Raw genomic sequence first — 22,163 nt, forward strand, 5'->3', positions numbered from 1 at the left:
TGTCCCCTCTTTATAGCCCCTGTGCTTAGAGATCGTTGCTTAAACTGTCCTTGAAAGTTGGGATTCCAAGCTGCAGTCAGTGCCTCTAGGGCTGGAGACAGCAGCTGCCAAAATCTTCCTAGGATGGAAGCGGTGGGGTGCGGGGAAGGTCCCAGAGCTCAGCTTTCAAATAGCACCAGGCGTGTCTCCTCTCTCCCTGTTGGATCTTTGTGATCACTTGTCCCTTGGTCTGGGATCAGAAGCTTCCATTCCCTGCTCCTGTCTCACTTCCTCTCTCTTTCCCAGAGCGTGATGTTCTTCTCTTCGCGCTGTGGCCAGGTGTTAGTGGGAGTCATTCTGGCAGTGACCGGTCCAGCTGCAGATGTTCAGGGAACAGGACGTGCACCGGAGGGTGACGGGATGTGGCTTGCTGATATCCACGCAGGTCTCTTACGCAGTGTGTCGTGCTCTGGGGGGCGGTGGAAGGAGAGGAGAGGTGCTTTGTGAACTCTGTGGCGGGTCCCAGCTGGAGCGGACGACAGCTCGGGGCCCGGGGGCTGTCGTGTGGAAGCGCCAGGGAACCGGGTTCCCCGGTGGGGTGTAGCAAGTGCTTTACAGGGGATTGTACTGTTACACAGAGCCCTGGTGACCCACAGCTCCTGACTGTGGACTCGGAGAAACGTAGGCCGCTGTCATGGGACACAGGCATGATCCAAGCTGAAAGTTAGGAGTCTGGGGTTTAATTCTGGGCTCTGGCACGGGTCTCTGGGCATCCTTGGGTGATGGTTGTTGTTTGTACCATGGGGGCACCTACCAGCTCCTGAAGAATGGTCAGGCCGAAGGAAATCTTGCCTAGTGGTTGGAGCACCAGCCTGGGATGTGGGAGACATTCTCTCCTCGGCCACAACTTACCTTGGGTAAGTCACTTACCCTCTCCGGGGCTCAGTTCCCCATCTGTGCAATGAGTGGAACAGCCCTGCCCTACCTCTCAGGGGTCTTGGGAGGATAAATACAGTAAAGATTGCGAGCTGTGCGTACTCTGGAGCTGGGTACCTCCGAGGGACAGTCTGGGTCAAGGGTCCCATCGCGCCAGGTGCTGTACGCACATAATGACAGGACGGCCCCTGCCTCAAGGAACTTGCAGGCACAGGTGGATCCAAGATACAGATGGGGGAGGGACATGGTGAGATGGTTTGGCTCTAGTGCAGTAAGCAGCAGCCCCGGCGCACTCGCTGCCTGCCTGGTGTCAGACTGTGGCAGCGAAAGGACCAGGCTGGAGATGCTGCCCAGGAAGGGATGGAGAATGCTGCCTGAGACGGAGATTGTAGAAGGAGCTGGGTCTAAGTGCTTCCTTCTCCATTTGCTGCTTCTGCACTACCGTCCCTGGGAAGCCCCCATCCCTCTGAGCTGATCCAAGTCATGTGACTTTAGATCACTCCGGGCCTCAGTTTCCACACCTGTAAAATGGGGCGAATCTCTCCTTGGGGGTTGCAAGTATTAAATAAAGTAAGTTTCATCTGCAGATCCTTTTATGACCAGCGTCTTAACACACAGAGGCCGTGGCCCATGACCAGTGCTCCTAGGCATAGTCGCCTCAGTACATAGTGACTAATAATACAAGCGCTGAAGAATTATTACTAACCAGTGAATTACAGGAGTGGCTCCAGGAGCCTGCCGGGCGGTGGGAACCGATAGACCAGGAGAGGGCAGTAATGGGCAAGGTTGTCCTTTCTGGCATGCGTTGAGCTTGATGGCACAAGAATGATAAAATCTGAAGCTGCCTCCTGGGAGAATCTTTTGTTGTTTCTGCTGAAAGGAACTTCCCAGGTGGGTGCCTGTTTGTCAGGTGAAGATGGGGAGAAAGGGATGGTTTGGTTTAAAGGCTCAGGGCTGGTCCGTCAATGCTCATTCTGCTTGTCACATCCAGGCCTGGTGAGAGATCCCCCTTGTCCCTGCACGTGTGGTCTTTGGAAGGCTCGGAGGGTTAGAAATGCGACCTGGAGCTTTGATCTGTTACGCCTGGGGGTGGTTCATATCTGGGCTAGGTCAGCAGTGCCTCTGGAGAATGAATGCCTTTTGATCATGCCGAGGTCTGGCCATTGGTGGGAGAGGGCAGCGTATATGGGTGGCCTGGCCTCTGCTTACACCTGTTCCCTTGATACAGGAGCCCAGTCAATGATGGGAAATCAAGTCAACTTTTGAAAATAAGTTGCAAGGGACTTCCAGGCTGTCCACCTGCCCTGGCTCCCTCTGCCCGTTTCAGTGGTTTTCCCAGACTATTTTCCTGTCGATGATAAATCTTTTCCTGTCCCCTGTTTCTGTAGGAGAGATCCACACAACATGACAGGCAGAGATTGTGCAAGCGACTAGGCGCAAAGTGCTGTCAAATGCACAACATAAACAGTCTGAAAAAAACAAAGAACAAAGAGATATTTCTCTCATCACCGTCAGTTCTGTTTGCCTTTTCCCCCGATCCTGCAAAAGCTAATCCACATGCCTAACTGTGAGCCCGTGGGGCTAGGCTTGTGCTTAAAGTTAAGCATGTGTGTGAGTATTTGTGGTAGGAAAAGCATCCTAGGACTTGGTAAACCTGGGTGACCTTGGGCAGGTTACATAGTCACTCTGTGCCTCAGTTTCCCCACCTGCACAATGTGGCGAGTAGCCCTGCCCTGCCTGACAGGAGTGTTGTAAGGTGGGGAGATGCTCAGATACTGGTAAAGGAGGCTGGATGAGAGCCAGAGACAGGTTTGTGTGTTCACAAGAGTCTGTGAGCCTGTGGGGTGGTCGATGCTAGACAGAGGCAGAAGGTAAAGCCAAGCTCAAAGCTCTGTGTAAATGTGATGAGGGCGATAAACACTCGGTCACTTCGCTCTCCTGCCCATTTTTTCCTTTCCACACGGAAAGGGAACAAATGCTGGTAATGGGCCAGCAGAGGGCTCTGCCGCCCACAGGGAGTCAGCTAAGGGAAAGTGTGTGTGTGTGTGTGTGTGTGTGTGTGTGTGTGTGTGTGTGTGTGTGTGAGAGAGAGAGAGAGAAAGAGAGAGAGGGTGTGTGTGTGTGTGTGTGAGAGAGGGGGTGTGTGTGTGAGAGAGGGGGTGTGTGTGTGAGAGAGAGGGTGTGTATGTGAGAGAGAGAGAGGGTGTGTATGTGAGAGGGGGTGGAGGTAGGGTGACCAGACAGCAAGTCTGAAAAATCAGGACAGGGGTTGGGGGGTAATAGGAGCCTATATAAGAAAAAGACTCAAAAATCAAGACTGTCCCTATAAAATCGGGACATCTGGTCACCCTAGGTGTGTGTATGTGAGTGTGAGAGAGGGTGTGTTGGGGTGAGGGCATGAGAGAGGAAGTGGGTGTGTGTGAGAGAGAGAGGGTGTGTGTATGTGGTGGTGGTGTGAGTGTTTGAGAGAAGAGGTGTCTGTGTGAGAGAGAGGGTGTATGTGTGTGTGTGTGTGTGAGGATGTGTGTGTGTGTGTTTTGCATTCTGGGAACTTGCCGTATTCTTCCATTGCCCCTGCTCGGCTGTATATTTAGGACACTCCTGTATGAAATGCGAAGTATGTTGGCAGGAGGCCAGTCGCGCTCACATTCCGGCGGGTAGGCTCTGCCCTGCTGAACGCCACCTGACCTTTTCCAGTTTGGGCTGTCAGAACGATACCGGAGCCCGATCCCGCTGCTCTTACTCACATGAGTAAACCCTCCCCTGCTCCGCCAGGCGGTCGGAGAGCCCTGGGTTAGGAGAGGGAGCTGGTCTATTGGACAGTGACCTGCTGCTGTACATTCACCCAAAGCTCCATGTGGGCGTATTAGGAAAGACGTTGATGCAAATAAATGGGAGTAGAATGGGCAGGATCAGCCATTTGGTCTGTTGGTCCCCACCTGGGGTGCCTGGCAGGCCGCCTCTGGCTAATGCTGCTGCCGTGAGTTGGAGAAAGGGACCTTCTCTGGGGCTGGAAGTAGTGCGTGGGGGGCTGCTGCGAGCCACCCTCTCTTTTCTTTGACCGTATTAAAGATCCTATTAGCCAGTGTTTTCCACCTTTAAAATGGGCGTTGTGATCCATCCATGTATGTTCTGTTTGGAGTGTGTCGCTGTTACAGGTGTTTATAACGGGCCCATCGCCAGTGTCTCTAGGTGAACTTTGCACCAGTTTAAAAGAATCCACCCCGCACCCCCCAATAACAGTTGGAGAGTGAGACGTTTCAGCCACCGCTGCCCCTGGGAGGGTCGGAGCCGGCGCCCAGCTCTCTTGTTCTTTAACAACTGCCTGAGCCATTCGGCCTGCAGGGCACCTTCCAAACCAGAGCTGCTGGCGTCTGAGAGCGGAGAAGATTGTGCGTGACCCTTCCTGAGACTTAGCGGGGAAAAGCAGGACGTGGCCAGGTGCCACCTGAGCGTGCCTGCCCCCGTGGGCAGGTGGAAGCCAGCTCCAATCCCAGGCAAGTCACTTTTGGGGTTTTAAATAGTTTGATTGGGCAGTTGGAAACAAAAGCCCCTCTCAGCCCCCTCCCTGTCCCGCCCAACCCTGTGGGTCAACGCTGACAGCTGCACAGTGGCCTGTCTTGTTTCTCAGGCTCCACGACTCAGCTTGTTGGGGCATGTTGGGGAGACGCCAAACAGGGCCGTATAGCAATCCCCAGCCCACCTTGGAGCAGGGCAGGCTGTGGTGGGAGCTGGGAGGATGTTTCCACGGGGATCCGGGAAACTGGGAGGGGTCGAGGGGCTGGCACAATGTGCATAGGGGGTGCGTAAGAGCGACCACGTGGAACCTCGTGAGCGGGGATCAGCCTGGACAGAGCATCTTGCTTAGGCTGAAGCTCCCATGAGATGTACACCTCTCCGCCAACTATGTCATGTTAGCTTAGCCAGCATTTCTGACAAAGGCCGGGGGGGGGGGGGGGGGGAGGGAGGAAGGGGGCCGTGGAGAGGGAGGGAGTTGGGGAAGGAAAGGAAAAGGGAGGGTGCAGCCTGCCAAGGCTGAATCAGCTGAGAGAGCCAGATAGTCTGTCCCGAGCTTCCTGCTCCACGCACGTCGCCCAGCTGCCCTGGATAAAACCAGAGGAGTAGGTGCCTACAGTGATGGAAGGGGGTCCCCAGCCTTAACTAAGGCCCTACCAAATTCATGGTCCGTTTTGGTCAATTTCACAGTCACAGGATTTTAAAAATCGTAAATTTCATGATTTCAGCTATTTAGATCTGAAATTTCACAGTGTTGCAATCGTTGGGGTCCTGAACCCAAAAGGAGTTGCATGGGGGTTGCAAGGTTCTTGTTGGAGGGGTTGTGGTACGGCTGCCTTTACTTCTGCACGGCTGCTAGCGGCAGCGCTGCCTTCAGGGCTGGGCGGGTGCAGAGCGGCGGCTGCTGGCCAGGAGCCCAGCGCTGAAGGCAGAGCTGCCGCCAGCAGCAGCACAGATGTAAGGGTGGCGTGGGATGGTATTGCCACCCTTACTTCTGTGCTGCTGCTGCTGGCAGGGTGCTACCTTCAGAGCTGGGCGCCTGGCCAGCAGCCACCACTCTGCCCCTGCCCAGCTCTGAAGGCAGCAGCGCAGAAGTAAGGGTGGCAACATCGTGACCCCCCCCCCCAACATAACCTTGTGACCCCCTGCAACTCCCTTTTGGGTTACGACCCCCAATTTGAGAAACATGGGTCTCCCCCTTGAAATCAGTGTAGTGTAGAGTAAAAGCACACAAAAGACCAGATTTCACAGGGGGAGACCAGATTGCATGGTCTGTGATGCATTTTTCATGGACATGAATTCAGGTAGGGCCCTACCCATAACCCTTGAGGCTTTGCCTTGTGAGACATCTCTGTGACAAGGCCTTTCTGTTATTCCTCCCCTCTGCAGCGAGCTCTTGGTCCAGTTCTGCAGGGCGCCCACGTCGCTGAGCCAGTGCTAACGGGCCCCTTGCTGTCCATCTCCTCAGAGAGCTAGCGATTGAATGGGCCATGCAGATGGGCCATAAGTAGGAGGCTTCAGAGCTGTAACTGTGGCACGGAACACATGGACTAATAAATATATTACACGTGTTTCCTGTGGAGTTGTGATCGCAGCCCTTCAGCGACACACTTCCCTCGCTTACTCTCACTCCTCCTCCAACCGACGCGCTCTCGTGCGCGCTCCCTGTCGCTGGCTCTTGTTCCTTCTCCAACCGACGCGCTCTCATGTGCGCTCCCTGCTACTTGCTCTTGTTCCTTCTCCGACCGACGCGCTCTCGTGTGCGCTCCCTGCCGCTGGCTCTTGTTCCTTCTCTGATCAGTGTGCTCTTGTGCGCGCTCCCTGTCGCTGGCTCTTGTTCCTTCTCCAACCGACGCGCTCTCATGTGCGCTCCCTGCTACTTGCTCTTGTTCCTTCTCCGACCGACGCGCTCTCGTGCGCGCTCCCTGCCGCTGGCTCTTGTTCCTTCTGCTACCGACGCGCTCTCGTGCGCGCTCCCTGTCGCTGGCTCTTGTTCCTTCTCCAACCGACGCGCTCTCATGTGCGCTCCCTGCCTCTGGCTCTTGTTCCTTCTCTGATCAGCGCGCTCTTGTGCGTGCTCCCCCTTGTTCTTGTTCCTCCTCCAACATGCTCTCATGCGCTTTCCCCCTCGGTTGCTCTCATCCATGACTCATCCATTGCTTAAATCAGTCTCTGTACCAGATGACTGGAGGGTAACTAATGGAAAACCAAGTTTTAAAAAAGGCTCCAGAAGTGATCCTGGCAATTGCAGGCTGGTAAGCCTAACTTCAGTACCAGGCATATTGCTTGAAACTATAGTAAAGAACAGAATAATCAGACACACAGATGAACACAACTTGTTGGGAAGAGTCAGCTTGGCTTTTGTAAAGGGAAATCATGCCTCACCAATCTATTAGAATCCTCTGAGTCAGTCACCAAGTGTGGATAAAGATGATCCAATGGATATAGTGTAATTAGACTTTCAGAAAGCCTTTGGCAAGGTCCATCTCCAAAGGCTCTTAAGCAAATTAAGCGGGCATGGGATACAAGGGAAGATCCTCTCATGGATCAGTAACTGGTTAAAAGACAGGAAACAAAGGGTAGGAATAAATGGTCAGTTTTCACAGTGTAGAGAGGTAAACAACGGAATCCCCCAGGATCTGAACTGGGACCAGTGACCTCAGCGTAGTTATAAATTATCTGGAGAAAGAGGTGAACAGTGAGGTGAGTAATTTTATATCAGATGCAAACTCTGTCAAGATAAATCCAGCGCTCGATATGAAGAGCTACAAAGGGATCTCACAAAACTGCGTGACGGGGCAACAAAAGGTCAGATGGACTTCGGTGCTGATAAATGCAAAGTAATGCACATTGGAAAACATAATCCTACCTCTACATATACAGTGATGGGGTCTAAATTAGCAGTTACCACTTGAGAAAGAGATTTTGGAGTCACCATGGATAGTTCGCTGAAAACATCTGCTCAATGCACAGCGGCAGATAAAAAGGCAAACAAAATGTTAGGAACCATTTTAAAGGGATAGATAAGACAGTACTTATCACGATGCTGCTGTATAGCTCCATGGTACGCCCACACCTTGAATGGTGCTTGCAGTTCTGGTCGCCCCATCTCACAAAAGATGTATTAGAGTTGGAAAAGTACAGAGAAGGACAATGAAAATGCTTAGGGATGGGGACAGCGTCCGTATGAGGAGAGAGTAATCAGACTGGGACTGTTCTGCTTAGAAAAGAGATGACTGAGGAGGAATATGATAGAGGTCTATAAAATCATGACTGGGATAGGGAAAGGGAATAAGGAAGTGTTGTTTATCCCTAGTACAAGAACCAGGGGTCACCCAATTAAATTACTAGGCAGCCAGTTTGAAACCAACAAAAGGAAGTACCTCCCCTGTGGCACTCATTGTGAATATCCAACATATAACTGGGTTAAAAAAAGAATTAGATCAGTTCCTGGAAGAGAGGCCCATCAATGGCTATTAGCCAAAATGGTCAGGGACGCAACCCCATGCCCTGGGTGTCCCTAAACCTCCAACTGCCAGAAGCTGGGACTGGATGACAAGGGACGTGTTCTGTTCATTCCCTCTGAAGCACGTGACATTGGCTACTGTTACAGACAGGACACTGGGCTAGCTAGGCCATTGGTCTGACCCAGCGTGGCCATTCTTGTGTTCTTCTATCCCTCCGATCGCTCTCATGCACGCTCCCCCTTGATCTCATCTATCCGACGGTCCACGCTGATGACAGCGTTTTCCCTCTCCCATCCAGCACGTGCCCTGTCTCTCTCCTGTCCAGGGCACACTCGCGTTCCACATCTAACATGCACTCGTGCGCCCTCTCTCGTTTTCTGATTCTCCCCCTTGCTCTGTTGGGCTGAATGCACTGCACCCATTCTGTCTCCAATGCACTTGTCACGAGGGATCTGCTGGGGCAGAGGAGGGATCGATGCTTACAGCCAACAACCCAGGCCTTTATGTAAATTGCTACCTGTATTGTTGGAGCAACTCAGATCCCAGCAGGCACCTGTGCCCCCAGGTGAGATGGATCTGATTGGCTGGTCGCTGCTTTAGCTCCTGTTACGTTGATACCCCAACGGTGGGGGGTGTTTGTAACTGTGTGGTGGGGGGAGCTGATTCCCCACCCACCGGCATGCCTAGGCTGGGGAGGCTTCTTGCTGCGTTGGCTGGCAAGGACGAGCCCAGAGAAGTGGAAGGGCCAGTGCCTGCTGGCAGCTGAGTCCCTGGCCCCTGGAGGCCGAGGGATACAATCCGAACAATGATTGGCATTTCCCCGGAGCGGCCGCATATGCTGGTCCTCAGACACTAGAATTGCAAGAATGCTCCATGGGACCTGCTCATGCGGGGCCTGGCCACAGGCAAGGGGGCCCGTCCTGCATGGTGCTGACCCAGTGGGAGAGGCAAGACCCTCAGCATCAAAGCCAGATGATTGCCTGAGATCTGCCCGAATCCCCCCACCCCCTCTGTGAGTCTGCTCAGCCTTCTCTCTCCCTCGGAGGTGGGGAGAGGAGGGAAACTCACTGCTAAATACCCCCTGCCCCTTTCACCTGCCAGGCCCTGGCAGGAGGACTGCAGAGCGGGATCCCCCCCCCCCCCCGTTTTAGCTGCCTGAGGCTTGTCTCTGCTCCTCTCCTCCCATAGCCCCACGCTGCCCACACTGGGAGGGGCAACCCACCTTCCACCTCCGGAGCCCCCTCTGCCCCACAATAGGCTGGGTTTGCCTCTGACCCCTCAGCCACCCTCCTTTGCCCCAGTCCCAGCAGTGAGGCAGTCTTGGCTTTCTGGCCCGGGTCCCTGCCCTGGGACGAGCACCACGCTCCTTCCCTTCTGCCTTGCACCAGCCGCTGACCTCTCCCCCTTGGCTCCCCGCCTTGCTCCCTGGCCTCGTCAGCTCCCGCCAAGCTAAAAACTGGCAAACAGGAAATGAGAGGAACAAACATCGCCATGGAAACAGCCTGGGCTTCTGTCCGATCCTCCCCGCGGCAGGCGGCTGGACCCCCCGCCTTGTGTTTGCAAGGCCAGATCCGTGCCCCACTTAGGTGGAGCCCATGTGCAGGGGGCCTGGGGGCCGTTGGGGGCTGGATGATCAGTGCCCGCATGGCCTGGGCAGTGCCACTTCCTTTCCCCTTCCTGTTAATGCCCACCAGGCTGAGGTGTCCTCTCTCTGTGTTGGGGCCCAGGCCCTGCTGACTCTGGGTTGTAGCAGTGGTGGGACTGTAGCTGCGTCCAAGCCTGGCCGGAGTCCTGGAGGGGCCCAGGGGTTTGGTGCATGTCGGGGGAGCACCTGGCAGGCCAGCCCCGTGGCAGAACAGGCCGGGGCTGCAGTCAGGGGGTGTCTGCTGGTCCCTTGGCAGCACCATGTTACAGACGGTCTCTGTCCAGGTCCTTATCTGGCCCCCAGCGCCATGGTATCTGAGCGTCTCGCCCCTGAGAGGTGGTAGTACCATTTTACAGATGGGAAGCTGAGGCCCAGAGAGCCTGTGGCTGGGAATTGGATCCGGGTTTCCTGAGCCCCATGGCAGCGCTGTATCGACTAGGCCATCCATCTTCCCCTGCCCTTGTCTGTTGCAGCCTGCCTGCCCCTCACTCTTTCCAGCGTGCTGCAGGTGAAATGATCTGAGGGTGCATCTCGCACACAGTCCCAATCTGACTGCTCATCCCTTCAAATCAGCCCCTTTGTCCTCTCCATCACCCTGGTCCTTCCCCTTCCCCTGTCCCTGCCCTGATCCCATGGCCCCACATCCTGCCCCTTCCTGCCCCTTTGCAAACTGTCACCTGTTTTCTATGCCCCTACCTCCTCCTAGGCTGATCTCCCTCCTCCAGTGCCGCAGGGACTAATCAACCTTCTTTATGTTTCAGTAGCCAGAGTTGTCAGCCACAGAGGGAGAGGCAGTCCCTGCCACCAAGAGTTCACAGGCTAAATGGACCAAACAGGCTCAGGGTAACTGGGGAAACTGAGGCACGGTTTGCCCAAGGTCAGTGGCAGAGCTGGGAATAGAACCCAGGGGTCCCGAGTACCAGCCTAGCCACCTGGCCTCTCTGCTCTGGCATTATCTCCTACTCCTCCTCTCTCAAAGCCTCATCATACTACGGGACTGCCTAATGTCTCTCTGCTCAACCCATCTTCCCACCCCTCCCTCTGGCCTCGCATTGTGTTCTCACGGCCTTGTGTGTCCAGGCCCTTGAAAGTGCTGGGCAGGGGACGGTGCAGGGTGAGTGAAGATGCTCTGTGGTGCTGGGTTCTTAGAACATTGCCTCCTTCCCTCCTCCTCCCGCCAAGGGATTTTACCCAGCTCTGGCCTGGAGGGACTAATATTAATTAGCACTTTTCCAAAGGTGAGGAAGTTTCATTTCCCCCATTGTGTAGAGAGGCAAAGTGACTTGCCTAAGGTCGCACAGCAGCTCGGTGGCAGAGCCAGGGATCGAACCCAGGAGCCTTGGCACCCAGTTCTGTGCCTCTAGTCTCTGGATCACCCTTTCCTCCTTTCCGGGAATTCAGTCCTGGGCTCCCGACACAGCCCAGAACCCATCTCGCCCCTGGAGCAAAAGGGTCTCAGACTCTTTTCAATCCTGTGCTTCCCACTCCCCACAGAAAGATCTCAGCGGGGATCTGAGGAGAGTGCCCTCTCTGGGGTTGAGGGGGAAATGTCACTCCCCATGGACCGCAGATCTGGCCTGGAGGAAACAGCTTCCAGCCCCTGAGCTCTCGCATCCTTGCCTTGCAATCCTGCTCCCATGAAGCAGGGGCATCAAGAGACACTCAGCCTGGGGCACCTCCCGCTCCTTGAAAAGCTGGTCTCTTGAGACGACATCGTGAAGAGGAGGGGCTGGGGCTTGGGACAGGGTAATTTTTCCCCCCAGGCTCTCTGGAGGAAGCTTGCCATCCTTGCCTGCCTGCTGCTTTAGGATAAAGCCAGGATTTGCCACACAGGGGGAGACCATTGGGCCATCCAGTCTGGCAGCCTGCCGCTGGCTGGGGCCTATGTCTGATGCTTCAGAAGTGAACCCACCCTTCTCGTCACCAGGCTGGTATGGCAGTGCAGTAACATGGGCGGAGGCACATAGGAAATTCCTTCCTGTCCCCGTGACACCGATCCTCAGACACCCTGACGAGTGAGATCCAGCCTCCCCCGTTTCTGGTTCCAGGCTGCCCTGAAACTTTCCAAGTGCTGGGGCCTCCGCAGCTTTCAGGTGTCGGGAGTTTTCCCCAGGGTTTTGACTCGAAAGGGACAAGATCCTGAGGTCTCTCGGACTGGCTCGGGTTCTGCCCTGCCGAGTGGCCAGTAGTTTGTCAGGGACTGAGCTGAATGATGCTCTCCAATGTCCCCTGGGCCATGAAGAGGCATGATGTGGCTATTTCACTGGTCAAGTATCGGCAATAACAAATACAAGAACTGAAAAGCAAAGGGTGGCTCGGGATGATTCGTGGCAAATGGCAAGTCCAGAGGTCTTGGCTGTGCTGGATCTAATCAGAATCCTGGTCAGCATTACCTTGAGGTCACCGGGTCGAACCCGGCTGAGGCTGAAAGTGACTGAAAGTCGTTCTCGGCTGGCAGCAGTTTAGAGCAGTAGGATTTGGAATGTTCTCAGGCCGATTGCTAATGGGCGAATGTCCACGTCATCATTATGATGGGTGCTCAGTGACTCTGCGAAGGAGGGGCCAAGGATGAAACGGGCTATGGTGACCCGGCCTTAGAGGGGGCCCTAGCGGGTGAAGCATTGTCTTGGGGGCCGTTGCATGGGGGAATCCCAGGCCTGGTTCCTGAGCACTGGCTGGCCAGTCCATGAGCAAATGCTCGGCTTAGAGAGAGAACAAGAAGGGAAGAGAGTGAGGAAGTAGAGATGGGAGCCGCCTGGCTCTGAGAATGTGTCCTGGGGTGATCCCTCATGCTCCCCAGCTCTGCCCTGCCTTGTGTCCACTCCTCAATGCCCCCTTTCATTCAAGGACCTCAATGCACTTGGCAGAAGTGGGTCAGGCTCATCACCCCATTTCATAACTGGGGAAACAGTGATGCACGGAGCAGGGCTGGTGAGTCAGCCCCCTGTCAGCCGCCCGCTCCAGGAAGAGAACCCAGGAGTCCTGACTCTGGCTCTAGTCACTAGATTGCACTCCCTCCCTCCCCCACTTCTCTTGGTGGGCGCAGGGCTGCCAGGCTGGGAAGTGAATTGAGGAAGGAAGGAAGAGGCCGGGAGGGAGGGAGAGGAGGAAGCTGGAGGATTAAAAAAAAAAAAGTATCAGCAAAGTGAAACTTCCACCCCCTGCTCTTGTGTCAGCTGGAGGGGGCTGGGTCGCCCAGCCAGGCAGCGCCGGAGGGGGTGGGAGGGCGGGGTGATGCTGGGTGGCCTGATAGCCCAGAGCAGCTGCAGGCAGAGCGTGTGCATTCTCTCTCGCTATCTGTCTGTCCGTCCGGCCGCCTGCTTCTGTCTCCTCAGTTCAGCCTCTGCTGGTTCCCCGTGTGGCTGGGAGCTGGCTTTCTGGCGTCCGTCGAGGGGTTTCAGTGCCTTCCCCTCGGTGCGGGTGGGGGCGTGTGTGCGTTCAGGACAGCGTCCGGGGGGGTGGGGGGGCGTGTATCTGGCATGCCCAGGAGTGGAACGATCAACATTCATCTGTGATACACCAGACGATAGAGCTGATTCCGGCTGGCAGCCAGGGAGGGCTTTTACACCAGACTCTCGGCTGAAGTTTAGGGGCGAGCTGAGGGAAGCAGGGAGCAACCTGTGCTGTTCCCTCTCCACCGATGGATCTACAGGGGACGGGCACCAGCTGCACCAGGGACTGACATCCATTCAGCTCACTTACCTCTCCCAGAAGAATCTTTAGTTCGCTCCTTCCGCCCTGTCAGCAACTTTCCAGGGAGAATCTCTCCCTTCCCCTTTCCTGGATGGTGGAAGAAGGCTTGAGCAGCGGGGACAGGGCACCCCACAGGGGGCTGCGAGGACCCCGTCGTCCTCTGGCTGCGCCAAGGAACATGTCAGTGGTGGGCAAGGCCCTGTGGACCATGGAGCGGGCGGGGAACGGCTGGCGGTTTGAGCAGCCCATCGGAGTGGACTGCAGCTCGCCCGAGCCCCGCTGCATCTGGTTGAGCAGCCTGCAGAATGATAATGCCGACCTGGAGCACAGGTGGTACCATGCCAGGGCCGCCCTCCCCAGGCAGAAACACCGCTCGCACCCTCGGCTGGAGACATGCCACACGGTGAGAGACGCGTTGGCTCGCCCTGGTCACCGCACCCAGATCCCCTTTCACTCTGGAGTGGGGGAACCTGGGGAGGGGGGATCCGGTCCTTGTAGCCTTAGTTCACTGTCCTATGGGGATGTAAATACTTTTGGGGGGTACGTGAACGATTTGGGGGGGCATGTTTACTAAACCTCTAGTGGATGGGCACTAGGAAGTAGAGGGGTCACTGGAGACTAAGTACTGCTGTGTGCCCTGATTAGCACTTGGGACTAACGAGTGATGCCCGTGAACGTGGCACCTGGGGCAAAGACCCCAGCTTGGGTGGAGGTCTGCCAGCTTTTGTTCCACTGTAATAGGAGCGGGTTGGGTCTCTCGCTCCTGGGACTTTACCCTCCTGCCCCAGGTTTTGCCAGGAGTATTGGGGAGGTGACTGGGCATGGCATTGGGGTAAGGTGCCTGCGGGGTCAATCTCCAGGGGTGTATTTCATGGTATCCTTCTCCAGCACTTCAGCAGGGAGGGCCTTGCCATTCCTTTGCTAAGGCAGGTCTTACCTCTTTTCCTGGTTACCACCACGATCTTGATCCTTGATCTGAGAAGTCCTGAAGGGTACCTGGCCCTGCTGTTTAGGAAACCTGCCTGGTGCCCTCCAGCGGCTGAAGTTGATGGGGTGCTGCGGCTCTCGGCCCCAGCGTCAGAGTCCTGGAGGCAGGATTTCTCCATCTGGGAGGTCTTTGGCTCTGCCCAGTTGAGATCCATTGGATCCATTTAGGGTCCAACATACGATGGCTCTTTGTTTCTGTTGCTGTTGGATGCCGTGTGGCGGGTTATCTGCTTGGTCTTATCTCTGTTGAGATGATCTGGGTTTGTGGAATGGGGGTAGTGGAAGTCATTCCCTGCCCTATATCGCAGTTCATATCTTCTCAGTGAATGGTGACCAGATACTCCGGCTTAGCAATGTGGATGATAAACGCGAATGGAGCGGGTCCTGGGTTTATTGGATTAATGTGAGTTTTGCCTGAGTGCGACCCACAGTAAATATATAGGGTTGGAAAGGAAAGTGGGTGAAGTGTGGAGGGGATGTGGGGAGCTGGGAAAAGAGGGGATGAGGGGACCCTAGAATTTGGGGTTCCACCTGTGTCTCCTTGGGGATCCATTGCTTCCTGCTCTCCTGAGCTGCTGCCGGAGTGCCTAGTGCATGCCCAGAACAGTGCTAAGAGGCTGTTTGTAAGCTCACTATGTGGGTGCTTGGATGGTCATGCATCTGCCGTCCCTTCTGAGGGCTGTCGAGTCGGCTCACAATGAGGGACAAAATGCAAAGCGGATAGAATGAGAGAGGCGAATGAATGACCGCAGGATGAGGAACATAAAGGGAGGGGGTTAAAGTTTCTCTGTGTTTGTGAACCCAGGGATCTGCCAGCCGATATGAGTGAGTCAGTGATGGCTTTGTGCCCAGCATCGAGATGACTGGCTTGCACAAATTGTTACTGTGATTAGTTTTCATGTGGGTTGTTTATACACAACATTGGGGCAGCCTTGTTGAGTGATCTAGTGCAGGGGGCTGGGGATGTCCGGACTCACTGCTATGTGACCCTGGGCAAATCACTTGCCTCCTCTGTGCCTCAGTTTCTCCATCTGTAAAATGCAGATAATATTTACCAGCTTCACATGGGCTCTGAATTAGTTATGAGCTGGGAGCCTCCTCGAACAGGGGCTGTAAGACGTTCAGGTTGCTGCTGTTACGTTCAGAGAAAAGCTGAGACCTGTGTAACACTGAAAGGGTCTTTTGCGAGGGACGTGCCCACAGGAAGGAATCACCCCTTTCCCCCACCGCCCTTTGGGGAGTCGGGCATCAATCTGTGCGGCTTCTTTCATCGTCCTTTCTGGGTGACTGCGGGTGACTCCCATCGCCAGCAGATCTGCGCATCTCATGGTGAATGTCAGCGGCGCAGCTTTAGGGAGTGGACCCTGGCCAGTCACAGCACCTTGGGACGCTTCTGTCCTCATTGAAAATAAAAAGAAGGGGGGAAAATTGTCTTCCCCCGGGGCAAGGGAAGGAAGGAGCCTGGGGGAAGGGTGCCAGATCAGGGACTGAACTTGGCCTTTCCTGATGCTCAAGGTGGGATGTGTGTTAGTTTAGTTATTTATCGCAAGAGAAGGGACTTGCCCAAGGCCATACTGCTGGTCAGGGGCAGAGGTTCCAGTCCAGGCCCTTCCCAGCCCCAACGGCCTCCTGAGTGTTTTGTCCTCTGGTTCTTTCTGTCAAACTGCGGCGAGGGGGAGGGACTGAAGGGAGAGAGGAAATGGAGCTTGCAGTATGTTCAGCAGATAGAGGTTGCAAGGCCAGCGGCGGGAACACGCCAGGCATGTGCCACATAATGCCCCAGCCCAGGGCTTCTGCTGCTCCAGCCGTGTCCGCTTCTCCCAGTCACAACAGCACACCGGCAAACTCACTCGACACTTTGCTGCACCTGCTACGGCCGGGAGCGAGAGCCGGCCCTGCTCCCAGCAGCCAGTTGGGAATGGGCTTGGCAGGGCAGATATTGCTTTGTCCGGCAGGAGGTTTTATTCTTCCCCGGGGTCTGGCATTCGCTCCTGCCTGTGTCTCTCGCTGTGCCTGCACTGGCCATGGGGCTGGGCTACGTGTCTACAAACACCAGCCTTCTAGCTACGACTCTGTGACGGAGCAGGGGGGGAACGACAGCCTGCCCCGTGTGCTCACTGATGAGCCGAACCTAGCGCCGGGCGACATGCGTCCGAGGACGCATGAGCGTTCAGTAGGCGCTTACTGAGAAACCGACGTGCGTTCAATGGGCTGAGTTCCTGTTTGAAACCACCTGTCTCCCCGAAATGCGATCCGTTTTTAGGGATGCCTCCCCCATTCCTCCTCTGGGAAAGGGGCCGAGGAGGCCCTGAGTTTGATCCTATGGTTTACAGAGCAGCAGCCTGGGTCTTGCCCAGGGGAGGGGGGGCATGGCCCCCAAGGAAAGTCACACAATGTTTCAGGGGTTGCAACCACCTTCCTGTTTTTTCCAACAGCTAGATGAGCAGGGTGCTGTGAAACTTGTTTCTGCTGTGATCTGGGGGGCCGTGCAATGGAAATGGCTGAGACCCACTGGCCGAGGGGAGTGAACAGGCACCATCTCCTAATCCTTTATGGCTATGATGTTGCAGCCCTGATGCTGAGAAGCATCTACAGATGTAGCTGTATTCAAGTCAGTGGGTCTACTTGTTTAAAATATCAGGGTTGGAAGGGACCTCAGGAGATGATCTAGTCCAACCCCGTGCTCAAAGCAGGGCCAATCCCCAATTAAATCATCCAGTCAATTTTTGCCCCATATCCCTAAACAGCCCCCTCAAGGGTTGAACTCACAACCCTGGGTTTGGCAGACTAGTGCTCAAACCACTGAGCTATCCCTCCCCCTGAAGTAAGTGAGTAAATGCTGCAGAAATCGGCCCTTTGGCCCCGTCTAGGCACAGGGGGCCAGTCATTCCTGGTATAACTGACTCAGGATACAATTGAACTGGGTCTGAAGCAGGGGCGGCTCTGTGTATTTTGCCACCCCATGCACAGCAGTCAGGCAGCTTTCGGCAGCTTGCCTGTGGGAGGTCTGCCAGTCCCGCGCCTTCGGCATACCCGCCGCCAAAACCACGGAACCGGGAGACCTCCTGCAGGCTGCCACCGAAAGCTGCCTGACTGCCGCCCTCACAGCGACCAGCAGGCCGCCCCTTGTGGCTTTCCGCCCCAGGCACTCACTTGGAGCACTGGTGCCTGGAGCCGCCCCAGTCTGAAGGCTGTGCCCAGGATGGCCAGCAGCAAGAGACCTAGCTGGAAAGATGGGCTGAGGGGAACGGCCCCCCTGCCACAAAGGGCAGGCTGGCAGGAAGGAATTGCCCATGTTAGGGGTGCCCCGTTGGTTGTGAGGGGCAAAGGAGCTCATGCTATGGGGCCCTTTGGTCCCTGGCCGGCTGCTGTCTGGTCTGTTGGCCAGGAACTCCCGCAGCCCCCCTCCTCTTGGCATCTGCTGGCTGGGAGGGGTGGTGAGGGGGCGTGAATGGAAGATGACGGGGATGAGAGTCAAGGGCAAGAGCTTTCCCGGAGGCAGCTCCTAGCAAGCTGTTACCATGGGCAGGTGTGTAATTAAACAAAGTGCCACGGACTGGCCATGTGGGAGCCCGCCGACGTCCCTGCGATGGGTAGGCTGGTGTGTCTGGGATGGACGTTGCGGGCGAGGGAGTCGTCATGGCTGCAGGTTAATGTCTAGGTAGCACATGTGCTGCTCCCTCTCTCGGGCTCTCTTTCCAAGGCTTGTCCGTACTGGTTAGAATCATGAGGGCACATTCAGCTGTCAGCTTAAAAATAATCCAGTGAGCAGGCAGCCGAGACAATGGAGACCACAGATGGGGAAAGTAGCTGAGCCAGGGCACTCCTGGTCCGAAGTGGCGAGGATCCACCCGCATCCTTCCCTGCGGGGCCAGGGCTCCCCCGCCTTGCCTGGTGCCTCACGCTGAGAGGTAGTTACAGGGACTGGCCGATGTAGGGGGAAGGATGAGTGACCTGGGGCTGGTTCAGTGGGTTCTCTTTCTGGATAACGGGGCTGTGGCAGAGAGAAAGCTGGGTGTGGATCCCCTGCAGCCAAATTCTCCTCTGCTTGTCCTTGCGCCTTTGCAATGTGGGTACAAAACACTACCTGGATGGGAGGTATTTTTCATCCCCTTTGCTCAGCTCAGCGCACAAGGCAGCAGAGAATCAGACCCCTTCTCTCCCTGCTGAGGCTCCTGAGTGGGGTGGGACAGCTGGCTAGCAATCGCCTGGGGGCTGCCATGTTAAAATCTCCCCTGGGGACCCAGCACTTGATGCCTGTCCTCGGGGTTCTGCCCACATCCAATCAGCAGCTCTCCCCGTGAGCACTTAAGGCTGCAGCTGGAGGATGGCTGGAGAAGACTATGTGTGGGGGATTAGGCCTTTCACGGCCATTAGCGCAATTGCGTTTGCTCCCGTGGTGCTTTTCACCATTGGAGAATCAGGGCTTCCTTTGTTTAGCCTAGAGCTGCATCTCGAACCCAGTGTGGCCCAGTTGCACCTGGACTCTCGCTTGGATCCCGGGAGAGCTGTCAAGTGACTGATTTCAGGCTTTCAGGCCTTTCATAAGCATCTGACCCAAAACCCAGAGATTTTGTTTATTCCAGGGCTGCTGAGATGCCCAGTCCCGGAACAGCCAGGGTGTCCTGAAACCAAGATGGCAGCTTGGGTGGAATGGGAGTGGGTCATTGCATGTCAGTGAGCAGGGGGCAGAGCTTCCCAACGGGCGGCAGGGGATTCCTTGTACCGTGGGGCAGGGTCTGCTGGAGTGAAGGCAGCAGGAGCCTTGCGGCAAGCTCTCTCTCCTGCTCTGGAGCTAGGCTCTGAGGGCTTGGGAGCAGGGACTGTTTGTTCCTTGTTTGTCCTGCATCTTGTGCCACGGGGACCTGTTTCAGGACTAGGCCTCCTATTCGCTGCCACGCTTCAGATAACTAATAATAATACTAGGTATGCCCCCCCCCTGCAGTTTCTGGGTGGGGGGTGGCAACCTAACCTGCTGCAGGTTTTCATTGCCAACAGGCAGCCTGTCTTTGTCACTTGGGAAAGACGCAGGTGAATGTGTCAGGCTGGGCATCTTTATTTTTGCTCTTTAGAGTTGGGGCGGGAGTGGCCTGGAGGCGCCTGGCTTTGGAGGATAGAGACCAGGATGCTTCGTCACTGCTTCCCATCTTGGCTTGTCTGCAGGATCCGTGGCAGCGTGAACTAATGGTTAGGGTGCCGGATAGGGACTCGGGAAACCTGGGTCTCTTTCCGGCTCTGCCACTGGTTTGCTGGGGGGCCTTGGGGCAAGTCCCTGCCCCTTGCCATGCCTCAGTTTCCCCACCTGCAAAATAGGGAGGATGATCCCACCCTGCTTTTGGCAAGCGCTCAGAGATCTGGAGAACAGCACTGTGTCAGAGCGAGGGATTATTATCGTTAACGGCAGGCAGGAGGGAGGGAAGCGGGTTAACTGTTGTCCATGATAATGCCGGCCTGGAAAGCAATAAGCGATGGGCTGGGCATCTGCGCTCACTCCTGTTTCAGAATGGCGGGTTGGTCAGGGCAGCCAGTTGCTGGAAGCAGGCAGCTTCTCAAGCAGGACAGACTCGGAGCCGAGGGCAGATCACCGGGCCAGGCCTGAGCCGTCCTGCTATGGCTCCTCTGGATTGGTTGTGGCAGGAGAAGATCATCCCAGTCTGCAAATCGTGACCCCGAGAGAGCTCGAGTACCCCTCTGGTCAGCGCCAGGACAGGACACCGCGGCCGTGGCGTGTGCAGAGCTGGCACTGGGCCTAAGGCAGGGGAACCGTTCCTGGGTAGGAGGCCAGGCACTTGGGAGCTGAGGGCAGCGTGTTCCCACATGCAGGACAGGACAGGCCTTTCTACAGCATGGCTGTATTGTCCAGCAGCATGGGGAGAGACAAAGGGGTTTTGTACCCCTCCCCTCTGCCACCCCCCCACTCCTGTCCCCCACTGCTCGCTCTTTCTTTCACACATCGAGTAACGAGGCCGAGGGAGGACAGCGCCTGAATTTTAACACCCTCGGCCCATTGCCGGTTCGCTCTCCCATGCCCTCCCGCCTCGAGAGGCTATTTTATTCAGCTGCAGCTCAGGCCGGAGCGCTGGGAATATTAACGAAGCCCCAAGGAGGGGAGGAAGAAGGGCTCGGAAAGGACCCCAGTGATCCTTCGCCTGCACCAGCTTCTGCCTCCGGCCATTTGGCCCAGGCCTGTTTGTATGTGGTGGCGATGCATGGCCAGGCTGGGGCTGCTGGCAGCCTGAGGTGTCTATGTAGGTAAAGCAGAGCCTGCCTCTGCGCTGGCTGTCATTACCTGGGGACCCGCAGTATTGGTTTGTCGAGCAAAGTTCCAGGCAGCTGGGCATCCCCTGGGAGCTGGAACTGCTGGCCGTTGGAGTTGGTAGAGTTAGGAGCAATGGGATGGGAATGAATCACACTTGTGTGTCTCTAGCATTGTCCACTGGACGATCGCAGAGAGGTTCCCACATGCTAGTGAATCAAGCCTCACTACCCTGTCTCCCTGTGATGGAGTATCGATGCCTCTTCCCGTGTTATAGATGGGGAAACCAAGGCCCAGAGCTGGGAATGGAACCTAGGGGATTGGGATGCTCAATTCCCAGTCATTTGAGCGAGGATTGGGCATGCAAAGCCCTTGGGCAATTTGAAAAACACAGCTGAGGTCTCTGTGCAGACATCCCTGCCCCCCCCCGCCCCCCCAGAGAAACATCCTGGGCATTTGGATCCCTGTAGGATGTAGGGACCCAGATTGAGGTTGGGGCCCTACTGGCGGGACACTCCGTTTCCCGGAGAGCCTCTGGCTGCTGGGATTGTCTTCCCCGGTGCACCCTGAAAGGAGCAGAGCCCTGAACATAGAGGCCGAGCCAGCCCCCTTGGGGAGGGGAAGATGGACTCGTCATGACTGAATGTCTCTTTCTTCTTCGTCTCTGCCTTGGGGAGACTCGGGCAGTGCCAGGTGCTCGCACGCAGTCACTTTATTAAATAGGCTTCTGCCCTCCAGGCGTTGCTCCCGCCTCCCTGGCAGCGTCAGGCCCATCTTCTCTAGGCTGCCACCTGCACCCGCCTGTTTGGAACATTTGCATCCCCTCCATCCCCAGGTTATCGTCGGCAGAGCAGCCGTGTGTTCCGGGGGGCTGTGGGGGCGAGATGCGGGTCCCTTTGGGCCCTGTCTGATGCTGCTTTGTTTCAGGGGTGTCCCGTTGGGGGGATTTGTCTCGGCTTATCCAGCAGTTGGAGCTTTTTAGTGCACAGATGCGGCCTGATCAGATATTCGGCTTTTCCGACTGGTTGGACACGCCAGAGGAGAAGGATGCATGGGAGGCGGGGCGGGGGAAGGGGGTCTCTAGATGTGGCCTTGATCAGGAGCCACTTCAGCAACCTGCTGGTGCCTCCCGCATCCTTCTCCTTTAATCTCTGGTTCTTTTTTCCCCTTTCCCCGTTTCCTTTCCTGGCCTTTCTCCTTTTCTTTCTCTGGTCACTTTCTGTCTGTCTGTTTCACACCAGTCAAAGGCTCCGGGGTGCCCTTGATGCTTACCCCAGTAGCCCTGCCCTCTGATAACCCCTCCTGTCTCCCGCTTCCTGCATTTTTGGTGCTGTTGTGACAAGAGCGAGCCTGGGAGGAATCTGGGTTTGCTGCGGCTCCAGGGCTGTTTCTTTCCCTTTCGAGTGCTGACCCTGGGTGTTACAGCCCCGGAGCGCAGCTGGCTTAGGCCTGCATGATGTGTGGTCGAGTGTCTCACGTTCCTTGTGCCCCATCCCAGACCCCACTCTGCCTCCTGGCACAATCAGCCCCACCAGGCTCTACACAGAGGGAATGGTCGGTATCCAGCTGTTTGTCACATGGCTTGGCTTGCCGTGCGGGCTTGGAGGGTGCCGGGTGGCTATTCAGAGAGTTATTGGGGGAGCTTAGTCTCAGGAGCCGGCCTGAGCCGAAGAAAGGCTCTGTG

General features: G+C 56.0%; 1 protein-coding gene across 7 annotated transcripts in view; it reads left to right on the top strand.

Moving 5' to 3' along the window:
• Positions 1-22,163, top strand: part of ARHGAP23 (Rho GTPase activating protein 23) — a 125,763-nt gene that overhangs the window by 43,763 nt on the left and 59,837 nt on the right. For 3 of the 7 annotated variants that reach the window (XM_050935291.1, XM_050935292.1, XM_050935293.1), the window contains exon 1: positions 12,832-13,639. The exons of 2 other annotated variants lie outside the window; for them this stretch is intronic. In XM_050935291.1, the coding sequence (XP_050791248.1) occupies positions 13,328-13,639 (312 nt within the window). In that variant the 5' untranslated portion in view covers positions 12,832-13,327. Of the gene's footprint in view, positions 1-12,831; positions 13,640-22,163 lie in introns of those variants that run through there. 2 more of the 7 variants (XM_050935299.1, XM_050935300.1) reach the window with 1 other exon arrangement.

The sequence above is a fragment of the Gopherus flavomarginatus genome, chromosome 25 (assembly GCF_025201925.1).
Source record: "Gopherus flavomarginatus isolate rGopFla2 chromosome 25, rGopFla2.mat.asm, whole genome shotgun sequence".
NCBI classification, from domain to species: domain Eukaryota; kingdom Metazoa; phylum Chordata; order Testudines; family Testudinidae; genus Gopherus; species Gopherus flavomarginatus.